This window comes from Papio anubis, chromosome X, assembly GCF_008728515.1.
Source record: "Papio anubis isolate 15944 chromosome X, Panubis1.0, whole genome shotgun sequence".
NCBI lineage: Eukaryota > Metazoa > Chordata > Mammalia > Primates > Cercopithecidae > Papio > Papio anubis.
In genome coordinates, this window is record NC_044996.1 from 13,797,180 (window position 1) to 13,821,932 (window position 24,753).

General features: G+C 36.4%; 1 protein-coding gene and 2 long non-coding RNA genes across 3 annotated transcripts in view; 1 reads left to right on the plus strand and 2 right to left on the minus strand.

Annotated features, from left to right (window-relative positions):
- The first annotated feature begins 10,832 nt into the window (after nucleotides 1–10,832).
- CDR1 (cerebellar degeneration related protein 1) lies at nucleotides 10,833–13,254 on the plus strand. Its single transcript, XM_017954420.3, is given in 2 exon segments — nucleotides 10,833–11,719; nucleotides 11,721–13,254. Coding segments are annotated over 2 exon segments (804 nt in total). The 5' UTR covers nucleotides 10,833–11,155; the 3' UTR covers nucleotides 11,961–13,254.
- Nucleotides 13,255–20,332: 7,078 nt separating this feature from the next.
- Nucleotides 20,333–22,416, minus strand: LOC108583913. The gene is made up of 2 exons (XR_001898745.3): nucleotides 21,253–22,416; nucleotides 20,333–21,157 (listed from the first exon to the last, which is right to left on the minus strand). It is a non-coding gene; the product is annotated as an uncharacterized LOC108583913 (long non-coding RNA).
- Nucleotides 22,417–22,572: 156 nt separating this feature from the next.
- Nucleotides 22,573–24,753, minus strand: part of LOC103880928 — a 66,038-nt gene continuing 63,857 nt past the window's right edge. Inside the window, exon 5 of the long non-coding RNA XR_002519531.2 lies at nucleotides 22,573–23,497. This is a non-coding gene — a long non-coding RNA (uncharacterized LOC103880928). The remainder of the gene's footprint in view (nucleotides 23,498–24,753) is intronic.

Genomic DNA, 24,753 nt, shown 5'->3' on the forward strand with positions numbered 1-24,753 from the left:
AAGGCCCTCACAAAAACCTTCTGCTAGGGCAATGGGGAAGGAAAATGTGGGGCTCAAGCCCCCACAGAGTCCCCCCTGGGGCACTGCCTAGTGAAGCTGTGAGAAGAGGGCTACCATCCTCCAGATCCTAGAATGGTAGATTCACCAACAGCTTTCACTATGTGCCTGGAAAAGCTGCAGACATTCAACACCAGCCCATGAAAGCAACCAGGAGGGAGGCTGTACCCTGAAAAGCCACAGGAGTAGAGTTGTCCAAGACCATGAGAACCCACGTCTTGCATCAGTGTGACCTGGATGTGAGACATAGAGTCAAAGGAGATCATTCTGGAGCTTTAAGATTTTACTGCCTCACTTGATTTCAGACTTGCATGGGGCCTTCGTTTTGGCTCATTTCTCCCATCAGGAATGGGTGTATTTATCCAATGCCTGTACCCCCATTGTATCTAGGAAGTAACTAACTTGCTCCTCATTTTACAGGCTTATCAGCAGAAGGGACTTGACTTGTTTGGGATGAGACTTTCGACTATGGACTTTTGAGTTAATGCTGAAATAAGACTCTGGGGGACTGTTGGGAAGGCATGATTGGTTTTGAAATGTGAGGACATGAAATTTGGGTGGAGGGCGGGGTGGAGTGACATGGTTTGGCTTCCCCACCCAGATATCATCTTGAATTGTAGCTCCCATAATTCCCACGTGTTGTGGGAAGGACCCGGTGGGAGATAATTGAATCATGAGGGTGGTTCTCCCATACTGTTCTTGTAGTAGTGAATAAGTCTCATGAGATCTGATGGTTTTATAAGGGGAAACCCCTTTTGCTTGGTTCTCATTCTTTCTTGCCACCACCACGTAAGAAGTGCCTTTCGCCTTCCACCATGATTGTGAGGCCTCCTCAGCTGCATGGAACTGTGAGACCACTAAACCTTTCTTTCTTTATAAATTACCCAGTATTGGATATGTCTTTATCAGCAGTGTGAAAACGGACTAATACATGCAATAAAGGAGACAACTTGGTGCTTACAGTGGTCACAAGGAGAACATATTGTCTCAATAATTACTGTTGATGTGGCTATGAAACTAAGAAAACTAAGTAAATTTTTAAAACTAAGAAAATTAAGTAAAGTTCCTAAAACAAAAACGCATAGTGTAAACAAACGAAATTATTTTAAAATCTAGAAGAAGTTCAGTGGTTCGGCAAGAATTCATCTTTTTTGTTCCAAAAGAGCTCCACTTCATGAGGATACTATTGCTTGCAGCTGTTCTCTCTGTTAGGAACTCTGCAGGCAGAGTCATCTGGAGGAGGTGGTAGGGGAAGAAGTGAAAGTACTGAAAATACAAAGTATGCTAAAGACCTCATCTTGTTGGGTAGAATCATCATAGAAAGCTGATTAATTCGTGATACCAGTAAGAAAATGTACATTTTTTCAGTGCCTACACTTCTTGGGCCCCACTCCTAGTTTCATTCCAGGACAGGAAGGGCCACACTGACTGAAATGAAAGCAAAGGCCCTGTTGGAATCTCAGTCCTGGAGAAACTGATAGAAACTTCCAGAGGAGCTCAAGATCATGAAGTAAATGCTAACAATGTCAAACCAACTCTCAAAGAAGCAAAAGATTGACTTTCCTCTGGTAGGGGGGATTCAAAAAGTGCATAAACTGAGGAAAATATTTAAATTGAGGTGATGATGACCAACACTGCTACTAAGGTAGAAGCATAAGGAAAATTCTGGTTTGGGGTGAGGGCTTAACATCAATCTCAAAGTTGTTAGTTTGGTGAAAAAGTAATTGTGATTTTTGCCATTTCTTTTAATAGCAAAAACCACAATTAAATTACTTTTGCACCAACCTAATAAATAATTTTAAGATATAGTCAAAATGTCTCTTTTCAATAAAAATCAAATGTTTGAAGATTTCAGGGTCAAAAATAAAGTTTGTTCCCACAGTTTTGTAACCAGACTATTTCTCCTTCCTGAAGATGTAGGTGTTCCCTGATGGAAAACTATTGGAAGAGAATAACATATCTGAGAGAGGTATGGTTGGGTGGGGCTCTGAGAAAACAGAAAAAGTTTAGAGAACAACATAAATGAAAGTAAAGGAGGGAAGAGATACTGATGTATGTGGTATTGAGAAAACCAGTCTGACAAGAGTAGATGACCCATGGGCAAGTAGAGAACAAAGATGATTCTGTAGGGAAAGTCATGGGCACTTGGAGGGTACATGTGGACATTTAGATTTAATGATGAAACTTCAATTGTATGTTTTTGAGTGATATGAAAAAAATGATATTTAAAGAGATTAATCTGGTAGCAATAAACCAGATGGGCAGTAATGAGAGATTGAGAGATTTGTGGAAGGACTGAAAATTTGGAGGATGATAGCCTGAGCAAGGGGAATGAGATTGCTGACGAAGGAACAAATACTAGACACATTAAAAAGCAGATGTTTCTTTCCCCTTTTTTTATTACAAAATTATTACATACTTCAAAAGTTCCAATTGCACAAAAGTATATAAAGTTAAAAATAAATATGTATGTATATATGTACCTATCTGAGCATAATCACTATTAGAAGTGATATTTCAAACTTCTAAACCAGTATAGGAAAAAGTACATATACTTTGACAAATCTATCAAGGCTTTAAAAAGACAGAAAAATTAATGAATATTACCAAATTATAATAAATATGAAAGGTTTAATTGTGAAATATTAAGGCAGACATTACAAGATCGAGTAAAAAAACTCATCACATGCTGTTTTGAAAAGATATACCCGAAACCAAACAACAGAGAAAAGCTGAAAATACTGGTATGAATATAATAGGCAAATGATAACAAAAATAAAGTAGAGGTAGCATAGAAGAGTCAAGACAAAAATCATTAAATGAGTCAAGGAAGGTATCTTTTTGAATTAATATACATTGTGAACTAATACAATCCAATAAGATAATCATAAAACAATATCCTTAAAAGCAATTTCAAATATGTCAAGCCAAAAAAGTTAGAAATAGGAGACTGTAATAAAACAATTAAGTGAGATGTTTTATATATTTTATTAGAAAATTTAGATAAATCAGACAAAAATAGAAAATTTGAATAACAATGAACTAATTTGACTTAACTTGTAGAAGCATGATATAATATTTACCCCAACAAAAAATATAGATTTTCTCCAATTGTTCATGGAATATTTATAAAAAATTTATTTCATATAGAATACAAAGAAAATATTCCAAGAGGTATAACTCATGCAAGAAACATTCTCCATCCATGAGATAACAAGTAGTAATTAAGGGAAAAATGAAACAGGAAGCAAAACATCAACTAAAACCTAACCACATTGAAATACATACACTTCCAAATAACTCTTGGATTAAACAGGAAAACAAAGCTTTAACTGAATATGAGGTGACAAAACAAACAAACAAACATGAAAATGCTGAAAACTATAGGATACAATCAAACATGTGTTTAGAGGAAATTTTCTAACTTAAATGCAATAAACAGAAAAGAAAGAATTAAAAGTAAACTAAGCATTACCTAGAGAATCTAGAAAGAGATCAAACAGAACTAAAGAATGTAAAAAGAAGGAATTTACAAAAGCAGAAAGTGATATTTGAAAACACTTGATTTTCCAAAAAACTAGATAACTGAAAATAAAATATACAAATCTATGGAAAGTCCTACCAGAGAAAATAAAAAAGCATATAGCCACATATATGCAAATTAAGGCACATCAGGAAATACTATGTGTAATTTCCAATGAACGCATTTGAAAATCCAGATGAAATGGACAGTTTCGACAAGATTGACTCCAGAATAGGAGGAAATCTTGGATAAAATAATCATACAAGAAATTGAAAGATTTAAATTTCTAGGCCCCAAGCATGCACTAGGACAAAACAGTTATACGGGTGAGTGTTACCAATCGCTTAAGGAGCAGCTTGTGTCTAAATTATTTACATTGTGGAAAAAGAAAAAAGCTTTATTCACAAAAATATCATAATCCTAATATCAAATCAGAAAAGGGGTACCACAGAAAGGAAAACAATAAATAAGAGTTTCCCAACAAGTGTACCTTGGCACACTGGTGTCCTGTGAATGGCTTGCATGTGTACTGTAATCTTTATCTCCTAAGGCCTTGGGTCAACCAGGCAGATCCTGGGAAGCCAAGTTGCCTCTGCCCTGAGCAATCTTGTCTATTTACCCCAGGGTGTCATGATGTGAAAGAGGTAATAGGGCACTTCTATAGGCATTTGTTAATATAGAGTTTTATATCCTAAATAAAATAATGACATACCAAAATGCCACTACCAAATCAGTTTTATTCCAGGAATCTAAGAATAGCTCAACATTAGGTAATTAACTACACTGATGGATTAAAGAGAATAACGATATCATCACCTTGATATCAGCTTGTCAGATGCCAGAAAAGCCATTTTGATAACATTCTATATCCATCCCTGATAAAATCATATGTCAATCAAGAACAGAAGGGCATTTCCACAACTTGAAAAGGGGTATTTATCTGAAACAATGGCAATTATAATATTTAAACAAAGAGGCATTTCTATTAGAGCCAAAAACAGAAGGTTGCCTGCTCTTTATTAATCAACATCAATCTGCATTGTCCTGGAAGTTATAAAGTATTTACCAATGTGCTAAAAGAAAAAAAATACATACAAACATTAGCAAGAAAAAGATAAATGTTTTATTATTTACAAATGGCAGGATTGTGTACCTAAGAAATCAAGATAATCAAACGAAAATAAAAACTACTGTTAGAGCTAGGAATAGAGTTCAATATGATACCTGGATATAAGATAAATATTAAATAGCTTTTCTATGCACTAATGATAAGGAATTTTTAAAATGCAATATCATTCATGTAAGAGGAATTAAAACTATAAACTAACAAATAAGCCCAACAATTGTTTTAATATCTAAATGGAGACTACAGTAAATTAAATAAATTGAGACAGATACCTTGTTACTAGATGCAAAACTCACTATCATAAAGATGGCAGTTCTTGACATGTTACTCAAAAGGTCTGAAGCATTTCCAAGGGATTAATTTTTTTATGGACATTGATGAGTTGATTTTAAAATTAATCTAGAAAAATAGGATGCACAAGAATAGTGAAAAATTCTGAAAGAAAGAATAATGTAGGGGGAGCAGTCCCATCATACGTCAAAACATAATGCTACAGTAATTAAAGCAGTGAGGTACTAGCTCAGTACTAGAGAAATATTATCAGTTGAACAGAAAAGAAACATAAAAATATACCCAAAGAGTTCATGATAAAAAGAGAATTCCAAATCAGTAGGGAAATAATTCAATTGAGTAAATAAGTTGAAAAAACTGACTCTCTGTTCTGAAAAAAACTAAAACTAAGCTTAGATTCCTACTTTCTACCATATACACATTTATAAAACAAAAGCCAATCCTAGATAGAGTACTAAGCAATAAGAATGTACAAAATATTGGAAGAACCAGGCACACTGGCCCACACCTGTAGTCCCAGCTACTCAGGACGCTGAGGCAAGAAGATCTCTTTGGCCCAAGAGTTCAAGACCAATGAGGATAACACAGAGACACCATAATATTTTTTGATTAGAAGAATATGTGGGAGAATATTTTTATAATCTTGGGAGTGCAGAAGCCTACCTAAGTATGAAACAAAAACAAGAAACTATAAAAGGTTGAAATGTTTGTCTATTTACATAATTAAATCTTTTTTATGGTAAATAGCACCATAAATAAATTTAAAAGACAAATTGATAAACATTTGCAATATACACCAGACAAAAGGATATCAACTCTAATATCCAGAGATCTACAAATTAATAATAAAACAAGACACATGACACAACAAAAGAATAGGTAAATGATACAAACAAACAATCTCTTACAGAAGAAATAAAAATAGCTAGTAAATGTATGAAAAGTTGCTTAACTTTACAAATTATTAGAGAAAAATAATTTAAAGGAATGAGATTAGATTTTCCATCCAAAATATTGACAAAAGTCAAAAATAACAGCATTCAGCATGCCAGGAGGGCAATTTAGCTCAAACATGTTCATCCAGAAATTATATTTCTCAGGTACCAGCTCTTTAAAATCATTGTAAAAGTGCAAAAAATTGTAAAGATGCTTTATATTGCATTATCTATATTAGTAACAAACTGTTAACAACCAAAAGATCTATCATGTGGAAAGAATTGAATAAAAAATTGTAAAGATGCTTTATATAGCATTATCTATAATAGCAACGAACTGTTAACCTAAAGATCTAATGTGGAAAGACCTGAATAAATAATATAGTACTCCCTACTCTGAAATTTTCTGTAGCTGTTTTATAAAATGACTTTCTACTGAGCAGGACAAAAGCAAGTTGTAGAATATATGTATAGGATGTTAATTTTATGTTAATAATATAATTATAGTATTATATTATTATATTTTATTATGTTACAATAATATAACATTTAATGTCAGTAATAATAACATATCAACACTTTTCACTCCCTGTTATGTTTTTTCATTTTCTAAAACAAATGAGAATACATTCAAGTAAATAAAAAAAAGTATGAGGAAGTTAACAAAACAAAGAGTCATGGCTATCTCTGGGAGATAGGATTAGGAGGATATTTTCACTTTTTACTTTATACACTACTGCTTTTTTTTTACTTTTTACAATAAACATGTATTACTTTTATAATAAAAAATAAGCCCACCCTATAAAACACACACACACATATATATACACACATATATAGGTATATATATGGAATATACATATATACATACATATGTGTATATATGGAATATACATATATACCTATGTATGTGTATATATGGAAACATAAAAAAAGTGATTTGAAATCTGACTACGCAGAAGCAATTATTGTTAACATATCAACACTTTTCACTCCCTATTATGTATTTTTCAACATATTTTGGATCATGCGCTATGTAATTTTGAGCTCGTTTTTCAATAAATATAATATTCTATTTCCCTATGTCAATAAAAACACATTAACATAAAGTTTAAATATATTTTAATTTTGAAAATAATGCATGTTCAAAATAGAAAATTTCAAGAACAAAGAACCAAAAGAATAAAAATCCCATGTAGTCTTACTACCCACAGATAAATTACTTTAAAAAATAATGAAAGACAAATGTACAGAAAGGGATTAATAATCCTTAGATTGTGCACACTGTCTCATTGATTCATGCAAGGCCCTCTTTTATTTTTACCCATTAACTTGCCTTTTTATTTAATGTTAATAATAATCATAAAATTATTAAATAATCAATAATGGGATTTCAAATACATAATGACACCAACCACTACCCAACACATGAGTACTAGAATATTAACCATAATATGAATTCATTTATAGTCCTCCCATATTCTGACCCTCTTTCCTCAACCCCAGTGACCATTATCTTCAATTTTTAAATTATTTTTTGCTTTTTAATAAATTATTTGTATGCTGTGTGTATGTAGCCCTAAATAATATAGTGCTTAGTTTTACTTGTTTTTGAATAATACAAAAAGGATATCCTATTATATGTAGTCTTTTGAGACATGATATCTTAATATTCTAGAATTAAAATCTACCCACATTGTGTGTAGCTGTAGAACATTCATATGATGACTATATAATATTTTATGTGAAACATACTATGATTTATCCATTTTCTTTTTGGGACTTTTACTACTAACATTTTAGTGTATATCTTCTAGTTATTTTCCTGAAGGCATTTAGTTTTCCTTCTACAAAACATGAATATTATACATATTTTCGTGACCTATTTCTCTCACTGGTGATACCTTATGAACATATTCCCATTTCAGTAAATATTCTTCCATGGTATAAATTTAAATGACTGCACAGTATTCCATTAGATAGTTACAATACAATTTTCTAACCACCCCAACCGTTAGACATATGATTGCTTGTAATTTTTTTGCTGTGATTATGATGCACATGGTCTTGTTTGGCTCAGCAACTCTCCTTTTAGAAATTTATCCTAAGTAATATGCAAACACATCTGCACACAAATATGTACAGGGACGCCATGTAGAATGACACAGTTTCTGTTCTTCACACCTTACATAAAGTATGTGCTGATCACAGAAGTTTTTATAATACAAGAAAATTGGAAGGAACTTAATGCTCACCCATAGGAGATGGAGTAAATAAATTATATATTAAAATTATTACATAGCTGCACAGTTACTGACATAGAAAGTTGTTCACAATTTATTGCTAAGTGTAAGAAAGAAATAGGTTAAAATGCAGTATGATTACATTTTGTACAAGAAAATATACCAGTGAAAGTGTCTAGAAGAGCATACACAAAAATCTTTACAGTGATTATCTCTGGATATTGAAATTATTTGAGAATTTATTTTTTTCACTTTGCTAACATATATTTTGAAGTGTTTCCAACAGTAAAACTTGATTCCATGTACAAGAAAAACGATGAATAAATAATAGTTTTGTGCACAATTGTTTGAATATTTTTCCTGAATAGAAAATACCTGTATATTGTAAGAACTTAAAAATAAAAGAATATATAGAAGAAAATAAAATCATACATAATCCAACCTATCCAGTGATAATTAGTTTAGAGTCCCCAATACATTTACTTCTAGTCATTTGTCATTGATTATATATTTTTAAATAGCTGCCATCACACTTTATGTAACCTTGTATGCTGATTTTTCACTTAACTTATAAAATGAATATGCCACAGTATTTTAATGGAAGAATATTCCATCATAGGTACATGGCACATTTACTTAGTCATTCCCTTAATGTTAGATTAAGGTTTTTCTGTTTTTCACTATACCAAATAACTATGTGAGGAGTATCTTTGTGCATGAATTATCCACATTTCAGATAATTTCCTTGGATGGATTCCTTGAAGTGGAATATACTAAACCAAAAAGTATATTTTATATCCCTTGATATATATTTTCCAATAGTACTTCATATATATTTTAAGGCAAAATGAGTAGCAGGGAAAACAAAGAGGTCAAAACAGCTGGGTCCCATGGCTATTGTTAGCACTCAGATTAGTAAAACTGATATATAAAAATCTTTTTTATTTAAGTCACAAGGCTATATTGTGAGAACCAAATGAGAATACAGATTCTTCAGAGTCACAATAAATATTACTTCTTTAGGAATGCTGTCCTTGATTTTCCAGACTCTCAGTTACTTTTTCTTCATGGCCTTACAATGGATAAGTAATTTTTCGATTATCTGTACGTTGTTTGTTTCCCACAGATGATTTTAAGCTTTATCAAAACAAACCTGGCATACAGTTAGCGCTCAATAAATATTTGTTGAATGAATGAATGAATGAATGAGGTGACAGCACTCTATAAAGTATAAATCATTAGACATTCAGAAGGTATTTCTATTTTAATTGGTATTATTATTGTTCCTTTTTGTTACATTATAGATGATTTTAAATCTTTAGAGAGTCCCTGCCTAACTGTAAAAATTTAATTATGTGGTTTTCATGGTTTTCACGTCAGCCAGAGGCCTGGGTAGCAACATTGCTGAAGGTACCTGGTGGGAGCTGAGACTTAGAGAACCAAGTAGTTAGTTCTCTAGATTAGCATGTTGTGATTTAAGGAGTTGTAGCTACCATTAGTTGGATGCAACGCAGTGGTCAGGAACCCAGGAAGCAGGTAGATGCTGGAGGTTAGAAACAAACTAAAGGTAAGTGCTCCACATAGTAAGGTACAAACTGGAGAATAGTCAGTAATAAGGGATTCAAACAGATAGAAGAGATAAATTCCAAGCACCAGTACTCAAAGCATGGAGCTATGAATATGATTCTGAAGCAAAGGGTAATTGAACTCAGTGCTTCCTTATGGTATCAGAAAGTGTTTGCACCTACTTCCATATACAGGACCAAGGAAATGGTAGTAGCTGGTTGGGGAATAAAAACTGTGCATACAAATAGACTCTGGCAGTGACAGGATCAAGCGAGACCATTTGTATATGGAATTGTATAATATTTTTGGATCACATCATTCTATCATGATTTTAAACAGCAGATATCACAACATAATGGTTACAATCATGGACTCTCACAACAGGCTAGCCAGGTCCGGCTCCATTATTTAGTAGTTGTGTCCTATGGACAATTTACTTCACCTCTGTGTGCCAGTTTCCTCATCTGTAAAATAGGGATAATGATGGTACCTAGCTTCAATGGGTTGTTGTGAAGATTAAATGAGTTAATGCATGTAAGGATCTTAGAACAGTGCCTGGACGTGGCAAATGCTATGTTAAGTGTTGTTGTTATTATTATTATATTATTCTTTGGTCACATAAGACCAACGCTAAAAATTGATATCATTTAAAATGGACAAATAATACACTACATGTTAACTTTACCTAAAATACCAGTCTTAAACAGGAATTTTTCTCATTAAATAAAAATTTCACTTAGACCTAAACATAGTCAACTGTATAAAAACTGTAAGCACTAGTGAAGTAGTAAAATTTATTGCAGCAGTCCTATTTGTTTATTCTGCAGAAGTTTTATTGTGGACATTATTTTAAAAAGTTGTAGAGATTAAATACACATTTCCTAATTGTAAAAAACACAAACTGCAGTACAGTTGGTTCATAAGATCTAGTCTATAAGGAGGAATGTCCCATTAAATGTTTTTGAAGCTAATTCAACTAGAAGCAGAAATAGTTGAGTTGGAAGATTTTTCTGTAGAGTGATTTTAACATGGGAAGGCTCAGACAGGGGAAGCCTAGATTTGAAAAGGCCTGGACCTGGGGAAAGGTTGGAAGATCTGGACTATAGAATATGTTAGAATACCTGGATATTGCAGACACTGGAAGACCTGAATGTTAGAAGATCAGCACACTGGAGACGTTGGAAGACACGGATATTGAGCCAGTTGATGGAAGACTGGGTAGTTGTTGGAAGACATGAAGATGCTGGAAGACACAGAGATGCTGGAAGACGGGGAGATGTTGGAAGACGAGCAGATGCTGGAAGCCCTGGAGATGCTGGAAGACCTGGAGATACAGGAAGACATGGATTTGTTGGAAGACGTAGCTTAGTTGGAAGACATATAGTTTCCGGAAGATGTGGATTTTCTGGAAGACATGGCTTGGTTGGAAGACATGGATTTTCTGGAAGACGTACCTTTGTTGGAAGACGTACCTTTGTTGGAAGACGTACCTTTCTTGGAAGACGTACCTTTCTTGGAAGACGTACCTTTGTTGGAAGACGTACCTTTCTTGGAAGACGTACCTTTCTTGGAAGACATTAATTTGATGGAAGACATGGCTTTGTTGGAAGACATGGATTTGCTGGAAGACACAGATTTCCTGGAAGACCTGGATTTTTCGGAAGCTATGGATTTGAGGGAAGACAAGGATTTTCTGGAAGACGTGGATAGTCTGGAAGACATGGCTTTGTTGGAAGACGTGGATTTGCTGGAAGACACAGATTTCCCGGAAGACGTGGATTTTTTGGAAGCTATGGATTTGAGGGAAGACAAGGATTTTCTGGAAGACATGGATAGTCTGGAAGACCTGGAGGCCATTGGAAGACGTGGATTTTCTGGAAGACATGGCTTTTTTGGAAGATGTAGATTTTCAGGAAGACCCGAATTATCCGGAAGACCTGGATTGTTGGGAAGACGCCGATTTTCTGGAAGACTGGGAGGTTACTGGAAGACTGGAAGGTTACTGGAAGACATGGATTTTCTGGAAGACATGGATTTTCAGGAAGACGTGGATCTTCAGGAAGACATATATTGGCTGGAAGACCTGGATTTTTTCCGGAAGACATGGATTGACTGGAAGACCTGGATTTGGTGGAAGACATAGATTTTTCTGGAAGACGCTGACTGACTGGAAGACCTGGATTTCATTCTGGAAGACACTGATTGACTGGAAGATCTAGATTTTTCTGGAAGAACTAGATTTACTGGAAGACTTGGATTTGGTGGAAGACGTAGATTTTTCTGGAAGACATGGATTAGCTGGAAGATCTGTATTTGATGGAAGACCTTGAAATTAATGGAAGACACGTATTTTCTGGAAGACGTGGATTTTCCTGGAAGATCTGGATTTGGTGGAAGACCTATAATTGCTGGAAGACTGGATTTACTGGAAGACTTGGAGCTTCTTGGAAGACGTGGATTGTCCGGAAGACATGGATTGTCTGGAAGATGTTGATTTTCTGGAAGCTCAGGATTATCTGGAAGACCTTGAGATTGTTGGAAGACTTGAAGTCGCTGGAAGACCCGGAGTTGTTGGAAGACCTTGACACTGGCGCCATTGGAAACCCTGGACATTGGAAACATTGTAAGCACAGGATATTGGAGACATTGCAAGCCTTGGATTCTGAAGACATTGGTTACACTGGACATTGACGATTCTGGAGGCCCTGAACATTGGGATATTGAATATTGGAAGTCATAGACAGTGAAATCTCTGGAAATTAGAGATATTGTAAGTCCTGTACTTTGGAACTCCTAAATACTGGCAGATATGAACAACAGCAAGATATAGACATTTATAAATCCTAAAATGAGAAGCCCTGGATTTTGGGAGACATTGGTAAGCATGGATACTGACATATTTATGTCAAAAGACAGTTTGGAAGAATTAAATTTTAAAGATGCTGGACGTCAAGAATACTGGCAGTCTGGACAAAATGAGACCAGGATATTGAGAGGTCTATTCATTCAGACATTGAGGATATTGATGTACCTGAAAATTGTAAGACCTAGTTCTTGCAGGTATTAAAAGACTTGGGCATTGGAGGAATTGGCAATAAAAATACACTGTAAAACTAGAATGTAGGAGACATTTAAAAATGTAAAAACTGTGTGATGTAAGTGCTGGAAGACATTGAAGAATCTAGACTTAACACTATGAGATACATAGCCTCTAGAACACCTGTATATAGGAGACATTGGAGGATTAGGACCATGGAAGACTTGTAATTTAGAACTCTGGATCCTGAAAGACAAGACCTGGACTTTGAAGATGGATTGTTGGAGATATTAGTAAGACCTAAATTTTTAATAACTTGAATACTGGGAAGTTTAGAAAACAAGGGCATTGGAGATGCTGCAGGAAGGGGACTGGAATGCATGGATTGGGAAGATCTGGCAATTAAAGATGTTGGAAGCTTTGGAGCTTAGAAGACTTGAGTTAGAGAAACTGAAGAACAGAAAGGCCTAATCTTAATAGTATTGGAAAGTCATGCTGAAAGATAGTAGCAATATTCAAAGAGTTGTGTATTAGGGCCTAGATATTAAATTAAAAGACATCATGAGACTACTCTTGTAGTCTTTAATACTATTGCATCCCTTCTGCTAAAAAGCAAAACACAAGGAAATAGTATTCTAGGAAGGTGAGAAAGAGAAGGCAGGGAAATTCAAGAAAAACCAAATAGTTTGAATGGGTTGGAAGCTATTTTCATAGTCTCGATGAACTGGCCTTATTAGTTAACAAGATGGGAATGGGAAATTATCAAAGAATATGCAGTATCTAGGTTGAGAGAACTGCTTGGCTTTAGATCAGGGATCAACAAACATTTTCTGTAAAGGTTCAGAAGTAAATATTTAAGGCTTTACAGGTTACATTGTCTCTGTTGCAACTACTCAACTCTCCTATTGTAGTGCAGTCACGGACAGTAAGTAAATGAATGGGGATGGCTGTGCTGCAATAAAACTTTACTTAAAAAAAAATGGTTGGGCTGCATTTGGCCCAAGGGCCTTAATTTGCTATGCCCTGCTCTAACGCCAAATCAAAGATATGGTAAAGTTAAGTACATTGCAGCCTAGCATTCACATATGAGAACAAGCAGAGAACAAGAGAACTTGTTCTCACATGGAGAACAAGCAGAGAAAATTGAAGCCGAATGGTAAATAACAATATCATGTGCTGAAATGATAGGAGATGAAACTGGCAAGAACCTAAGAATTTAGATCTCTAGGTAATTGTTTGGACAATTGCCCAAACAGGAAGCCTTGTATTTAGAGCCAAAATTAAATGGGTTGCATTCAGGGGCCCAACCAACAGGGCTGAGGATCGATGAGGATGTCCTGATTTAATTAAATAAGCTGGAAGCTTAAGTAAATTAGAGAAGAAACCTACCCCTACAGACTGGACATCTATGGAGGGGAACAGGAAAAAGATTATAGCTTGGTAGACTCTTCCCAGGCACCCTGGCTTCAGGTAATATATGTAATTTCTTAAGTAACAAAGAGCTTAAGTGACAAGCTTAAGGGATCAGACTTGAGCTGTGGGCTGAAGGCCCTTAGTATTTAGATAAGGCTGAGAAGTCAGGAACTATCACATATATTACATGAAAGAGAACACTGGCATACAAAACTGGGAAAGTACACTGGAACTAGGCCATGCATGATTTAAAGACCAAGTAGTGGAATATATAGACAATGGGTGGTCATTAGACGTCTATGAACAAGGAGGTATTGGAATCAGAACTGTACATAAGGAAAGTCAGTTGAGCAGCAAGGTGCTGAATAGCAAAGACTACTAGATATATATAGTAGAACACCTAATACTCCAAGCTAAAACACTTAAAGTGTTGGGATGTGAGGCTAATACAGTTATGTAGGTAAGTGGTAGTGGGGGCTAGAATTAAGGCAGTGACATTTCTGTCACTCAGCAGACACAGCATCAGTTATAATGAATACTTAGCATTCTGAATAACACTATTTTAAACTTCTTGAATGCCATCATAGAATACATGAAATTCAAAGAAGTTCAGAAGCCAGCTGTGAGGAATTTTCCTAGCCTAGTAAGATTACATAGACTTACACAAATTCTCTCAAAAGGCAGCTGAGCTAATACCTTGGTGGTCAAGCAAAAACAGGTCCTATTTAGCTTTATCTTTACCCCTATATCACAGCTACCTAATTTTCTTTAAAGTGGAAACAAGTGGATGGATTATTTTCTAGAGAATAAGAACATATCCATGTCCAAAACTGAGATTACCTCTAGTCACTACACAAATAAATGTTATGCAATGATAACCATATTATAGCATGAAGAATCACTGCAAATCAGGGAGTAACTTACAGGCAAGCAAATTATTGTTTCATGTATCCCTCATCAGCAAACAAAAAGAAATACTAAAACTCATTTTTAAACTTCCTTCTCTCATCTTAAAACCATCATGCATACCTTAATTTGAGGGAAATTAAGTATCAAAATGTGAAAATTTTGCAAAGATAGGCACGAACTCTCATATTCTGGGTGCATAATGCTTATTCATATAATAATAATAACAATTTATTGAGCGCTTACTATGTGCCAGGCACTGTACTAAGGATTTCATATAATCTTATAGCAATCCTACAATGCAGGTATTTTTGACCCCATTTTACAGATCAGAAACTGAAGTCTGGAATGGTTAAGAAATAAGCCCACAGTCACACAGCTGGTAATTGGTAGGGGCAGGATTTGAAAGCAGATCCGTGTGATTACAAAACCTTGGCTCCATGCTGATTCTCCACAACCCCAATAACCCAGGGGTGGTACTGCCAGGACTAAGTGCCACTCACCCAAAAAGAGGGTGCCCCCAGTCCAGAGCAGACAGGAAGTCAAGAAGTCACTGGCAGAGCTCTCCCTTTAAGTTCCATTTTCTTATCATTGTGATACTCACCATACCACTGCCAAGTAGTCAAGAACCAATTCTAGGTGTTTGCAAAGATGAATTAATTATATCTTTAGCTTTATGTAGGAATGCAAGAAAGATGAAGTGCAATGTCTCAAACACAATAGATTCATACTTAATTTCTCAGTATTTGTTATTTATGCTAATGATACTTATTCTTTCATCTGTTTTCTATTTGATTGTATAGTTCCCAGTAATATATACACTCTGTTCATAGTACATCATATTTCTGAATTCTTAGCAACCATAACACACTGACATCAAAGGCCATTAAAAGGTAATAACACTATGTAAAGTTCAGTGATCAATGCATTTCACATTGTAAACATTGTTCACACAAGCTTTTAGACTATATATACTGTCAAAACCCTTTATTAGCATTCAGGTGGTAGAAGCTATGTAATCCAAATGTGTAATTTAAAGAGCTTTCTCTGCATTTTGAACTTAAAAGATTTTCAACAAAAAGTTCTTTTTAAATGTAATACAGGTTTCCTAACATATTCGTCCCATTTCATCAGCCTGGGCTGCCCTTTCTCCCCACCCCTCTCTCTCTCTCTTTTTTTTTTCTTTTTGCCACAATGGTTAAACATGTCTGTAAAGAAGGGAATTTCCATGCACTTTGTAATACTGAGCTCAATAATTTACCCAAACCATTTGACAACAGATTCTCTCCACTCAAACTGTGCATAAAACATACTAAAAGAAACTGCAGCTTTTATATTTGGGGGACTATTCTTAAACAAGAAAAAAAACTCATTTACATGGCAGTGTTGTCATTAACTTCTATTTCTACCTTTAGCCTATACCAAACTTTCTCATCCTCCTACAAGTTTTGCTGACTTGTTGAACTTAACCACGGTAAAATGTTCTTTGACTCTCATCAGTGATACTTCTTAGGTTGTTTTAACTGGATATTGTCTTAAACAATAATTTGATTTATCCCAATATTTTATTTCAAATGACCTGGGCCCTAGATAAATGTTTCCATACATCAAGCCAAAGTCAAAGTATTCCCATGACAACTAAAATCATATAATAGTCAATTTCTCATTTTATTATTTATATTAAGAGTTCCTAGTTGATGCAATTCAATTTAACCTTTTATTTCTCTAATTTTGGTCAAATTAAATGGAAAAATTGCCAAGGTATTAATCTCAATAAATGGTAAAATTATCAAAACAGCTTTTTTTTTTCCTTTTTTTTAGATGGAGTCTCACTCTGTCGCCAGGCTGGAGTGCAGTGGCGCGATCTTGACTCACTGCAACCTCCACCTCCCAGATTCAAGTGATTCTCCTGCCTCAGCCTTCCAAGTCGCTGGAATTACAGGTGCGCACCACCACACCCAGCTAATTTTTATATTTTTAGTAGAGACGGGGTTTCACCATGTTGGCCAGAATTGTCTCGATCTTTTGACCTCGTGATCTGCCTGCCTTGGCCCCCCAAAGTGCTGGGATTATAGGCGTGAGCCACCGCGCCCAACCAAAACAGCTCATTCTTTAAAGTCATATAGAACCACTGATTATACTAAGGAAAAGATCACTGATTTAAAAATATTTACCTGTAGATGTGATTAAGAAGGAAACGATCTATGAAAACTTAAAGCATTCACCATACAGAGTTCTCTGTTTGGGTTTGTGGAAACAATAGATACAAAATATTGGCATTTTACACACAATATCTGTGCATTATTTTTCCCAAACCCTATAACCCGGAGTGGGGAAAAAGGCTATTATCACAGAAAAAGAAACTTCCAGTAGGTATTTCCTCTCTTTCCTTTCAGAGAGTTGGTGTCTGTATTTGCCTTGTTTCTACGGCATTATGCCCTACTTCGTTTTCTGGGAGGGACTAAAACATGGTAAAACTTGAACCATGAGCACAATTACACAATGCAATAATACTCCTATTTACCTTGGCCTCTATGAAAAAGTTCAGATATTCTCAAAATCAACCATTGTGGTTGATGCACCTGTCTCTCAAGGTAATGTCAGAGATAGAAAGACTTTAGACACCAAGTAGTCTTACTCTCTCATTTGAAAGACAATGAAAGATAGGAGAGACTTGAATAAGACCATTCATTGAACTAGTGGCAGAACAAATCAAAGCTTCCTAGTTCCTGGGCCCACTACCATTTATATTTTCTATCATAATTTTCCTTAGCTTTCGAGCGGCAGTTTGAAAACCATGGCTATATAAAGAAACACTGGAGGAACTTTTGAAATATACAGATTCTGGCCCTATCCCTGATTCAGCAGGTCTGTGTGCAGTTCCTGGAAATCTATATTTTTCAAAGCTTTCTATCATTACTCTGACACACAGTCAGTGTTGAGAACAACTGTGGTTTAGATCAAGAGCATAAGCCCTCCTGGAACTGTGGCGGATCGCTAGATCCACAGTATCCTACAATGGGTTTTCAACCCTCATCTTCCTCATTTGAGCATGTTGAAGAATATCTGTCATCTCAACCATAACCATGCAAGCAAGCCCTTTTTTTATTATTATTATTTTACTTTAAGTTCTGGGATACATGTGCAGAAAATGCAGGTTTGTCACATAGGTATACATGTGCCATGGTGGTTTGCTGCACCCATCAACCCTTCATCTAGGTTTTAAGTCCCACATGCATTAGGTGTTTGTCCTAATGCTCTCCCTTCCCTTGCCCCACACCACCGACAGGCCCCTGTGTGTGATGTTCCCCTCCCAGTGTCCATGTGCTCTCATTGTTCAACTCCCACTTATGAGTAAGAACATGTGGTGTTTGGTTCTCTGTTCCTGTTAGTTTGCTGAGAATGATGGCTTCCAGCTTCATCCATGTACCACAAAGGGCATGATCTCAATTATTTTTCTTTTTTATGGCTGCATAGTATTCCATGGTGTATATGTGCCACATTTTCTTTATCCAGTCTATCATTGATGGGCATTCGGGTTGGTTCCAAGTCTTTGCTATTGTAAATAGTGCTGCAACAAACATACGTGTGCGTGTGTCTTTATAATAGAATAATTTATAATCTTTTGGATATATACCCAGTAATGGGATGGCTGGGTCAAATGGTATTTCTGGTTCCAGATCCTTGAGGAATCGCCACACTGTCTTCCATAATGGTTAAACTAATTCACACTCCCACCAACAGTGTAAAAATGTTCCTATTCTCCACATCCTCTCCAGCATCTCTCATTTCCTGACTTTTTAATAATCGCCATTCTGACTGGCCTGACGCGCGGCAGGTGTGGACAGGCCAGCGTGAGACACACCCAGAGTAGGTGGGCACGCGCAGGCTGGGGTAAGGAGGACCCCAGCGGGTGGCGGGAGAAAGGAAGGAATAGGGACAGACGGCACCACTGGTCCAACGGCCCCCCGAGCACGCAGGCAGACAAACCCTTGTGTGGAGGGCTCACTTTCAATAGATGGCAGTGAAGAAGTTGCTCTGCTACTCATGAAACCCCGACCCAGAAGTCGGTTGTCTAGGAATGGTTTAGCGCCAGGTTCTTCACAAACGTGTGTTGCATGATGCACAAGGGGGTGGCTGCCTTTCTGGCCAAGGCCCGTTTTCCAGGATGAGGGGCTCTCCGCACCGGACCCCGGTCTGGCTCTCATTGTGGTTTTGATTTGCGTTTCGCTAATGATCAGTGATCATGAGCTTTTTCTCATGTTTGTTGGCTGCATAAGTGTCTTCTTTTGAGAAGTGTCTGTTCATATCCTTTGCCCACTTTTTGATGGGGTTGTTTTTTCTTGTAAATTTGTTTAAGCTCCTTGCAGATTCTGGATATTAGACCTTTGTCAGATGGGTGGATTGCAAAATTTTTCTCCCATTCTTTAGGTTGCCTGTTCATTCTGATGCTAGTTTCATTTGCTGTGCAAAAGTCCTTTTAAACTTTTTTGTTCCTTTTCCTTCAAAATATCAAACTCACGTATAGTTCACAGACTGAGGAGAAAGTTACTGGACCCCCTTACGCCAAATTTCATGTTGAGTGGGCTTGTTTCCTGCTTCCTACAAAACCAAATTCAATTTACTCTCCAATGTCAGTTTTTGACACTGCTGTTTAAAGCATTTTTTTTCATTACTGTACATACGTTTCCTCATTCTAGGTTGTCTTTATGTTTTCTCAAGTTATATAAAGTCTCTTTTTGGCAAGCACATGCCAATGAACTATCTTTCTTCTTTTCTCTATTCAGGTTTTCTGTGCATCATTATCAGATATAATGATGAGGTCAGTGCTGTGAATCCGGCACAAATAGCAATTAAGACAGAAACAACAGCATTGTTATTTGGACTTCCTCTCTATTCCCCAGAATAACTGTCCAACTGAGTTCAAAATGGACATCAGTTGGGAATGTGTACAAGCAGCCAAAAGAACAGGCAGGTTCATCCTATGTCTTTGCTCAAAATTCTTAGAACAAGATAACAGCGTCATATCTCTGGCTTTGTGATTTTTTTTCCCCTCTGTCAAATCTGCCTGGAAAATTCCAAACATCCAAAATTAAAGCAACCATAATAATAACTTTTGTAACACAATTGAATCAAATAAAGTAAATATAAGGAATTATGGAGGGAATTTAAAAACAATCTGAGAATGATGTCTCCATCACCATCAGAGAACAGGAAGTAATAATATCTGGTTGGTTTTTTTTTTGTTGTTTGTTTGTTTGTTTGTTTTGGAGGATATTCAACTCTTCAAATCACTGGGAAGGCCAGATATGAGAACAGAAAGAATCTATGAAAATGAACTCTAGCAACTGTTCCTCCTTGATTAGCTACCAAAGGAAATCTGGAAATTTGACATAAATATACTGCTTTTCAGGATCAGCCAATAGCTAACATATACAACTGCTGCAAAACAAATTAATTTAACGTATACCAAACTAATCCTTTCTGGTGAGATCACAAGTTAGGCTTAATCAGAATTAAAACAAATTTCAGATCAAGAGTACAAAATCAAATCATCCAGCCAAGTACAGTAGCAGCACACTCCTTAAATGCCATAGTTGAGTTCCTGAAACTCTCAGAGTATCCATGTTGTAGGAATTTAAGACCTTTCAGGAAAAAATGAGGCAGGGATGTGAGTATTACAAAAGCCCAGACAATTAGTTTGTTCACCAAAATAAAACAATAAAATAAATATCAATGATATTTTATATTAGCAATAGTGGATATCAGGCAATTAACTTCCTTTGTGATCTCAAGATGAAGATGATAACACATCAATGAAAATGCTTGGTCATAGCAGTAGTAACAGGGAAAGAATAGAGAAAATTGCATTTCATCTGAAGAGATGTAAGCTCAGTCTTCTGCTCCTCTTTCATCCCCAGCACACAAATCACCACATCATCAGAGCCATCAGAGTCTGAATCCCAAGGTTTAACCATCTGTGTGCGGCATATCTACTTCCTGTTTTTCTGTTTGCAGAACGGGTTTGAATGACATGTCCTAATGTCAACCTCTTCTCCCCTTTCAAGTAAGCAGAGAGAAAAGACTTATTGGTGTTTGTTTGGAGGTTTATTACTACTGCTTTATAGGACTGTAAATAATCATCTAAGCCTTACCTGAAAGTCAATATGTAGTCCACCAAAGGACCTCTTTCTTTTGAATCACTGTGACAATTTCATTTGTGGAGTAGATACTTGAACATTCTTAGAGTTCTGGATGTTAACGTATGCTGGCTTCTTTTATTGTCTTTTGATGTGATCACATCTCCAAAATATTTCTAAACTATCTTTTGACGGTGAGAGTCTAACAATTCAGTAATGTCACTTAACTCAATGTCTTCGAGGCCTTCACTATTCAAATGGTTTGCAGATGTTACAACATTTTCAATTTCTTCTACTACTGGAAGGAAACCTTCTGAATCAGTCACAACCTCATTCCAAAATTTCTGCCAGACTTCATTAAGTGTTGATTGTTTTATTTGTCTCACTGATTCTTCTACACCTGTGAAAGCATTACAAATGGAGAAATTTTGCCAAGCCACTTTCACAGTAAAGTTCTGGTGTCTCTGATAAGATCTGCGGGTAGTCGAAAGACAGGCCGAGCGTAGTACATCAGAAACTTTAGCACTCTCAGATGCATGAGTTGAAGGAGTGGAGTCGTACTGGGGGTAATGGAGATGACTTGAACACAAGGAGCAGCATTTATGACTGCATTTTTGTCTGTAGGAGCAGTGTCCAGAATCAGCAACACTGTGAAGTCAAGATTTTTTACTCTTTTAAATATTATTTAACCTCAGAACAAAACACTTCAAAGACCAGTTCAAAAAGAGTTTCTCAGTGATCCATATTTTATGGTTTCCCTTCATGTAGGCAGAAAAGTGTTTCTGGCCTTCTCTTTTAAAAAGGCAACAATTTTGGAATCTGTTTAATCAGAACACACTGGAACAAAGCAGAACTTCGAGTTTGTCTTTTCCAGGCTTGAAGCCTCTGGTCCTTTTCTCATGCTTTGCAATAGATGTGCAAGTAGGCATTTGCTTCCAGAGTTTCAGCAGCACTGACAACCTGCTCAAGCAAATTGCCATTTTCCTCAATCATCTTCTTCAGGTATTCAGGATACTCTCCGGCAGCTTCTTAATCTGCTTCCTCTGCCAGCCACTTCTCCACTTCCTTTCATTACAGGCCACAGCTTCGCTTTGCTTCTCTTCTCTTCTTCTCTTCTCTTTTTTCTCCTCTCCTCTCCTCTTCTCTCTTCTCCTCTCTTCTTTTCTTTTTTTGAGACAGAGCTTCACTCTTGTCACCCAGGATGGAGTGCAATGGCACGATCTCGGCTCACCTGCAACCTCCACCTCCTGGGTTCAAGCGATTCTCCTGACTCAACCTCCTGAGTAGCTGTGATTACAGGCACCCACTACCATGCCTGGCTAATTTTTGTATTTTTAGTAGAGACAAAGTTTCACCATGTTGGCCAGGCTGGTTGCAAACTCCAGACCTCAAGTGATCCACCCACCTGGCATTTCTTAAACCTACCCAACCACCCACTACTTGCAATGAATTTTATAACTTTCCATCCAGATTGAAATTTAAATTTGCATTTTTGTGATGCTCACTGGCAGATTTTACACACAGAAAGAGACCTATTCAACCTTCTCTGTTTCAGAATCCACAAGTGCACATCTCTTTATATTTTCTCTATTGTGGCATTTTGAGTTATGTATGATTTTCTCAGTGATTCTTGTGTGCCCCCGATTCACTGGCCCCCAACTGCTTTCTCATTTTTCTTTATTGTATGATGTGTAGGTTCATTAACACCAAAAATATGACCTAGGAAGTGTTGCTTTCACCATTATCAAGCATTTAAAGAACTTTCATTGTGTTCGCTATTAACATAACCTTTCTTGCCCTCTTTACTCTTCTTCCATCTCTATCATCCCTCTTCTTGTTCTTTTGCTTGCATGCCATTCTCACCCTAACTTATGCAAATTTACAATGACTGAAAGTTGTATATCACTGACAGTACACAATATTAATTTGTAATACGTAAGAACCAAATGATAAAATTCACAAGACAAATAAAAAGGCTACCCAGTTTTTGTATGACAACACGTGTGTGATCAATGGCTGCAGAAGCAACAATATCAAGCAGAAGAGCAAGGGTAGAAAGAAGTAACCCAAAGGCTGGTCTTCTCACAGGAGGTAGCAAGAAAGAGGATGGTGACTTGAACTTGCATATCATTCCAAAGCTCTCAAAGGCGCAGACTTAGGAAAACTTAAATTTTGTATGAGAATGACTTGCAGTTGTGAAGCGATCGTAGAACTCGGGAGTCAAGGTCAGGCTACCAGGCTGAGGTGAGAAGCACACCATCTAGGAAAAAGCAAACATAAAAATAGGAAATGAGGTCAGGAACAAAGGCAATCTAAATGAGTAGCTTATGAGCTAGTGAGAAAGACAGAAATTTGGAGTAATAAAAATATATGCCAAAGCCGGGCGTGGTGGCTCACGCCTCTAATCTCAGCACTTGGGGTGGCTGAGGCAGGGGGATCACGAGGTCAGGAGTTTGAGACCAGCCTGTCCAACATGGTGAAACCCCATCTCTACTAAAAATACAAAAAATTAGCTGGGCGTGGTGACGGGCGCCTGTAATCCCAGCTACTTGGGAGGCTGAGGCAGGAGAATCACTTGAACCCGGGGGCAGAGGTTGCAGTGAGCCAAGATCGCACCACTGCACTCCAGCCTGGGTGACAGAGTGAGACTCCGTCTCAAAAAAAAAAATAATAAATAAATAAATATATATATGTGTGTGTGTGTGTATGTGTATATATACACATATATACGTATATATGTGTATATATATGCCAAATTGCCCTTACAAAGGTTGTACCAATTTGTATGCTAAAAGCAAATGAGAGTTCTTTTCTCTCATGTACTTACCAACATGAAACACAATCAGCATTTGTGACTTGTATCAATTAGAAGGTAAATAACAAGGTATCTAATTTTTGTTTTAATTGATTTCTTTCATCATCTTTCCTCTTTAAATACTTGTTCTTATCCCTTTTCCACGTTATATTTTTTTCTTACTGACTTATAGGTACTGTTAACATTTTAGAGATCTTATTTTTAATCCTCTCTATATTGCAAATATTTTCTCCAAACATGTCATTTACTTTTGAATTTTATTACTTTTGTCTTTTGCCATAAAGTTGCTTCTAGTATTTATGTAGTCAACTGTCTCTGCCTTGCTTTGAAGAGCCTTCCCCCCAATAAGATAATACAAATGTGTTCACTTATTCATTTTTAGTATTTTTACAGTTCTCTGGTAGAATTTCAAAACACTAAGGAAAGGATGGACTACTCAAAAAATGACGTTGGAATAAACAACTGACTATCCATCCACAAGTGTCTGGAGTTCTCTCCCAATGGCCTTGTTTCTCTCTAGAGCCTGAGAGTTTCTGGTAGTGCCATAACCCTTGGGCAACCAGGTTGAGCGCTCAAGTTGATCTTAGGTGATCCCTCAGTTTCTTTGGGTTAGTGTAGCTTGGAGAGGAAAGTGTTTTCAAATAAATAATTACTATCTATTTTGTTGTCTTAAGTTTTGTTCTTCCACCAATCCATACTAT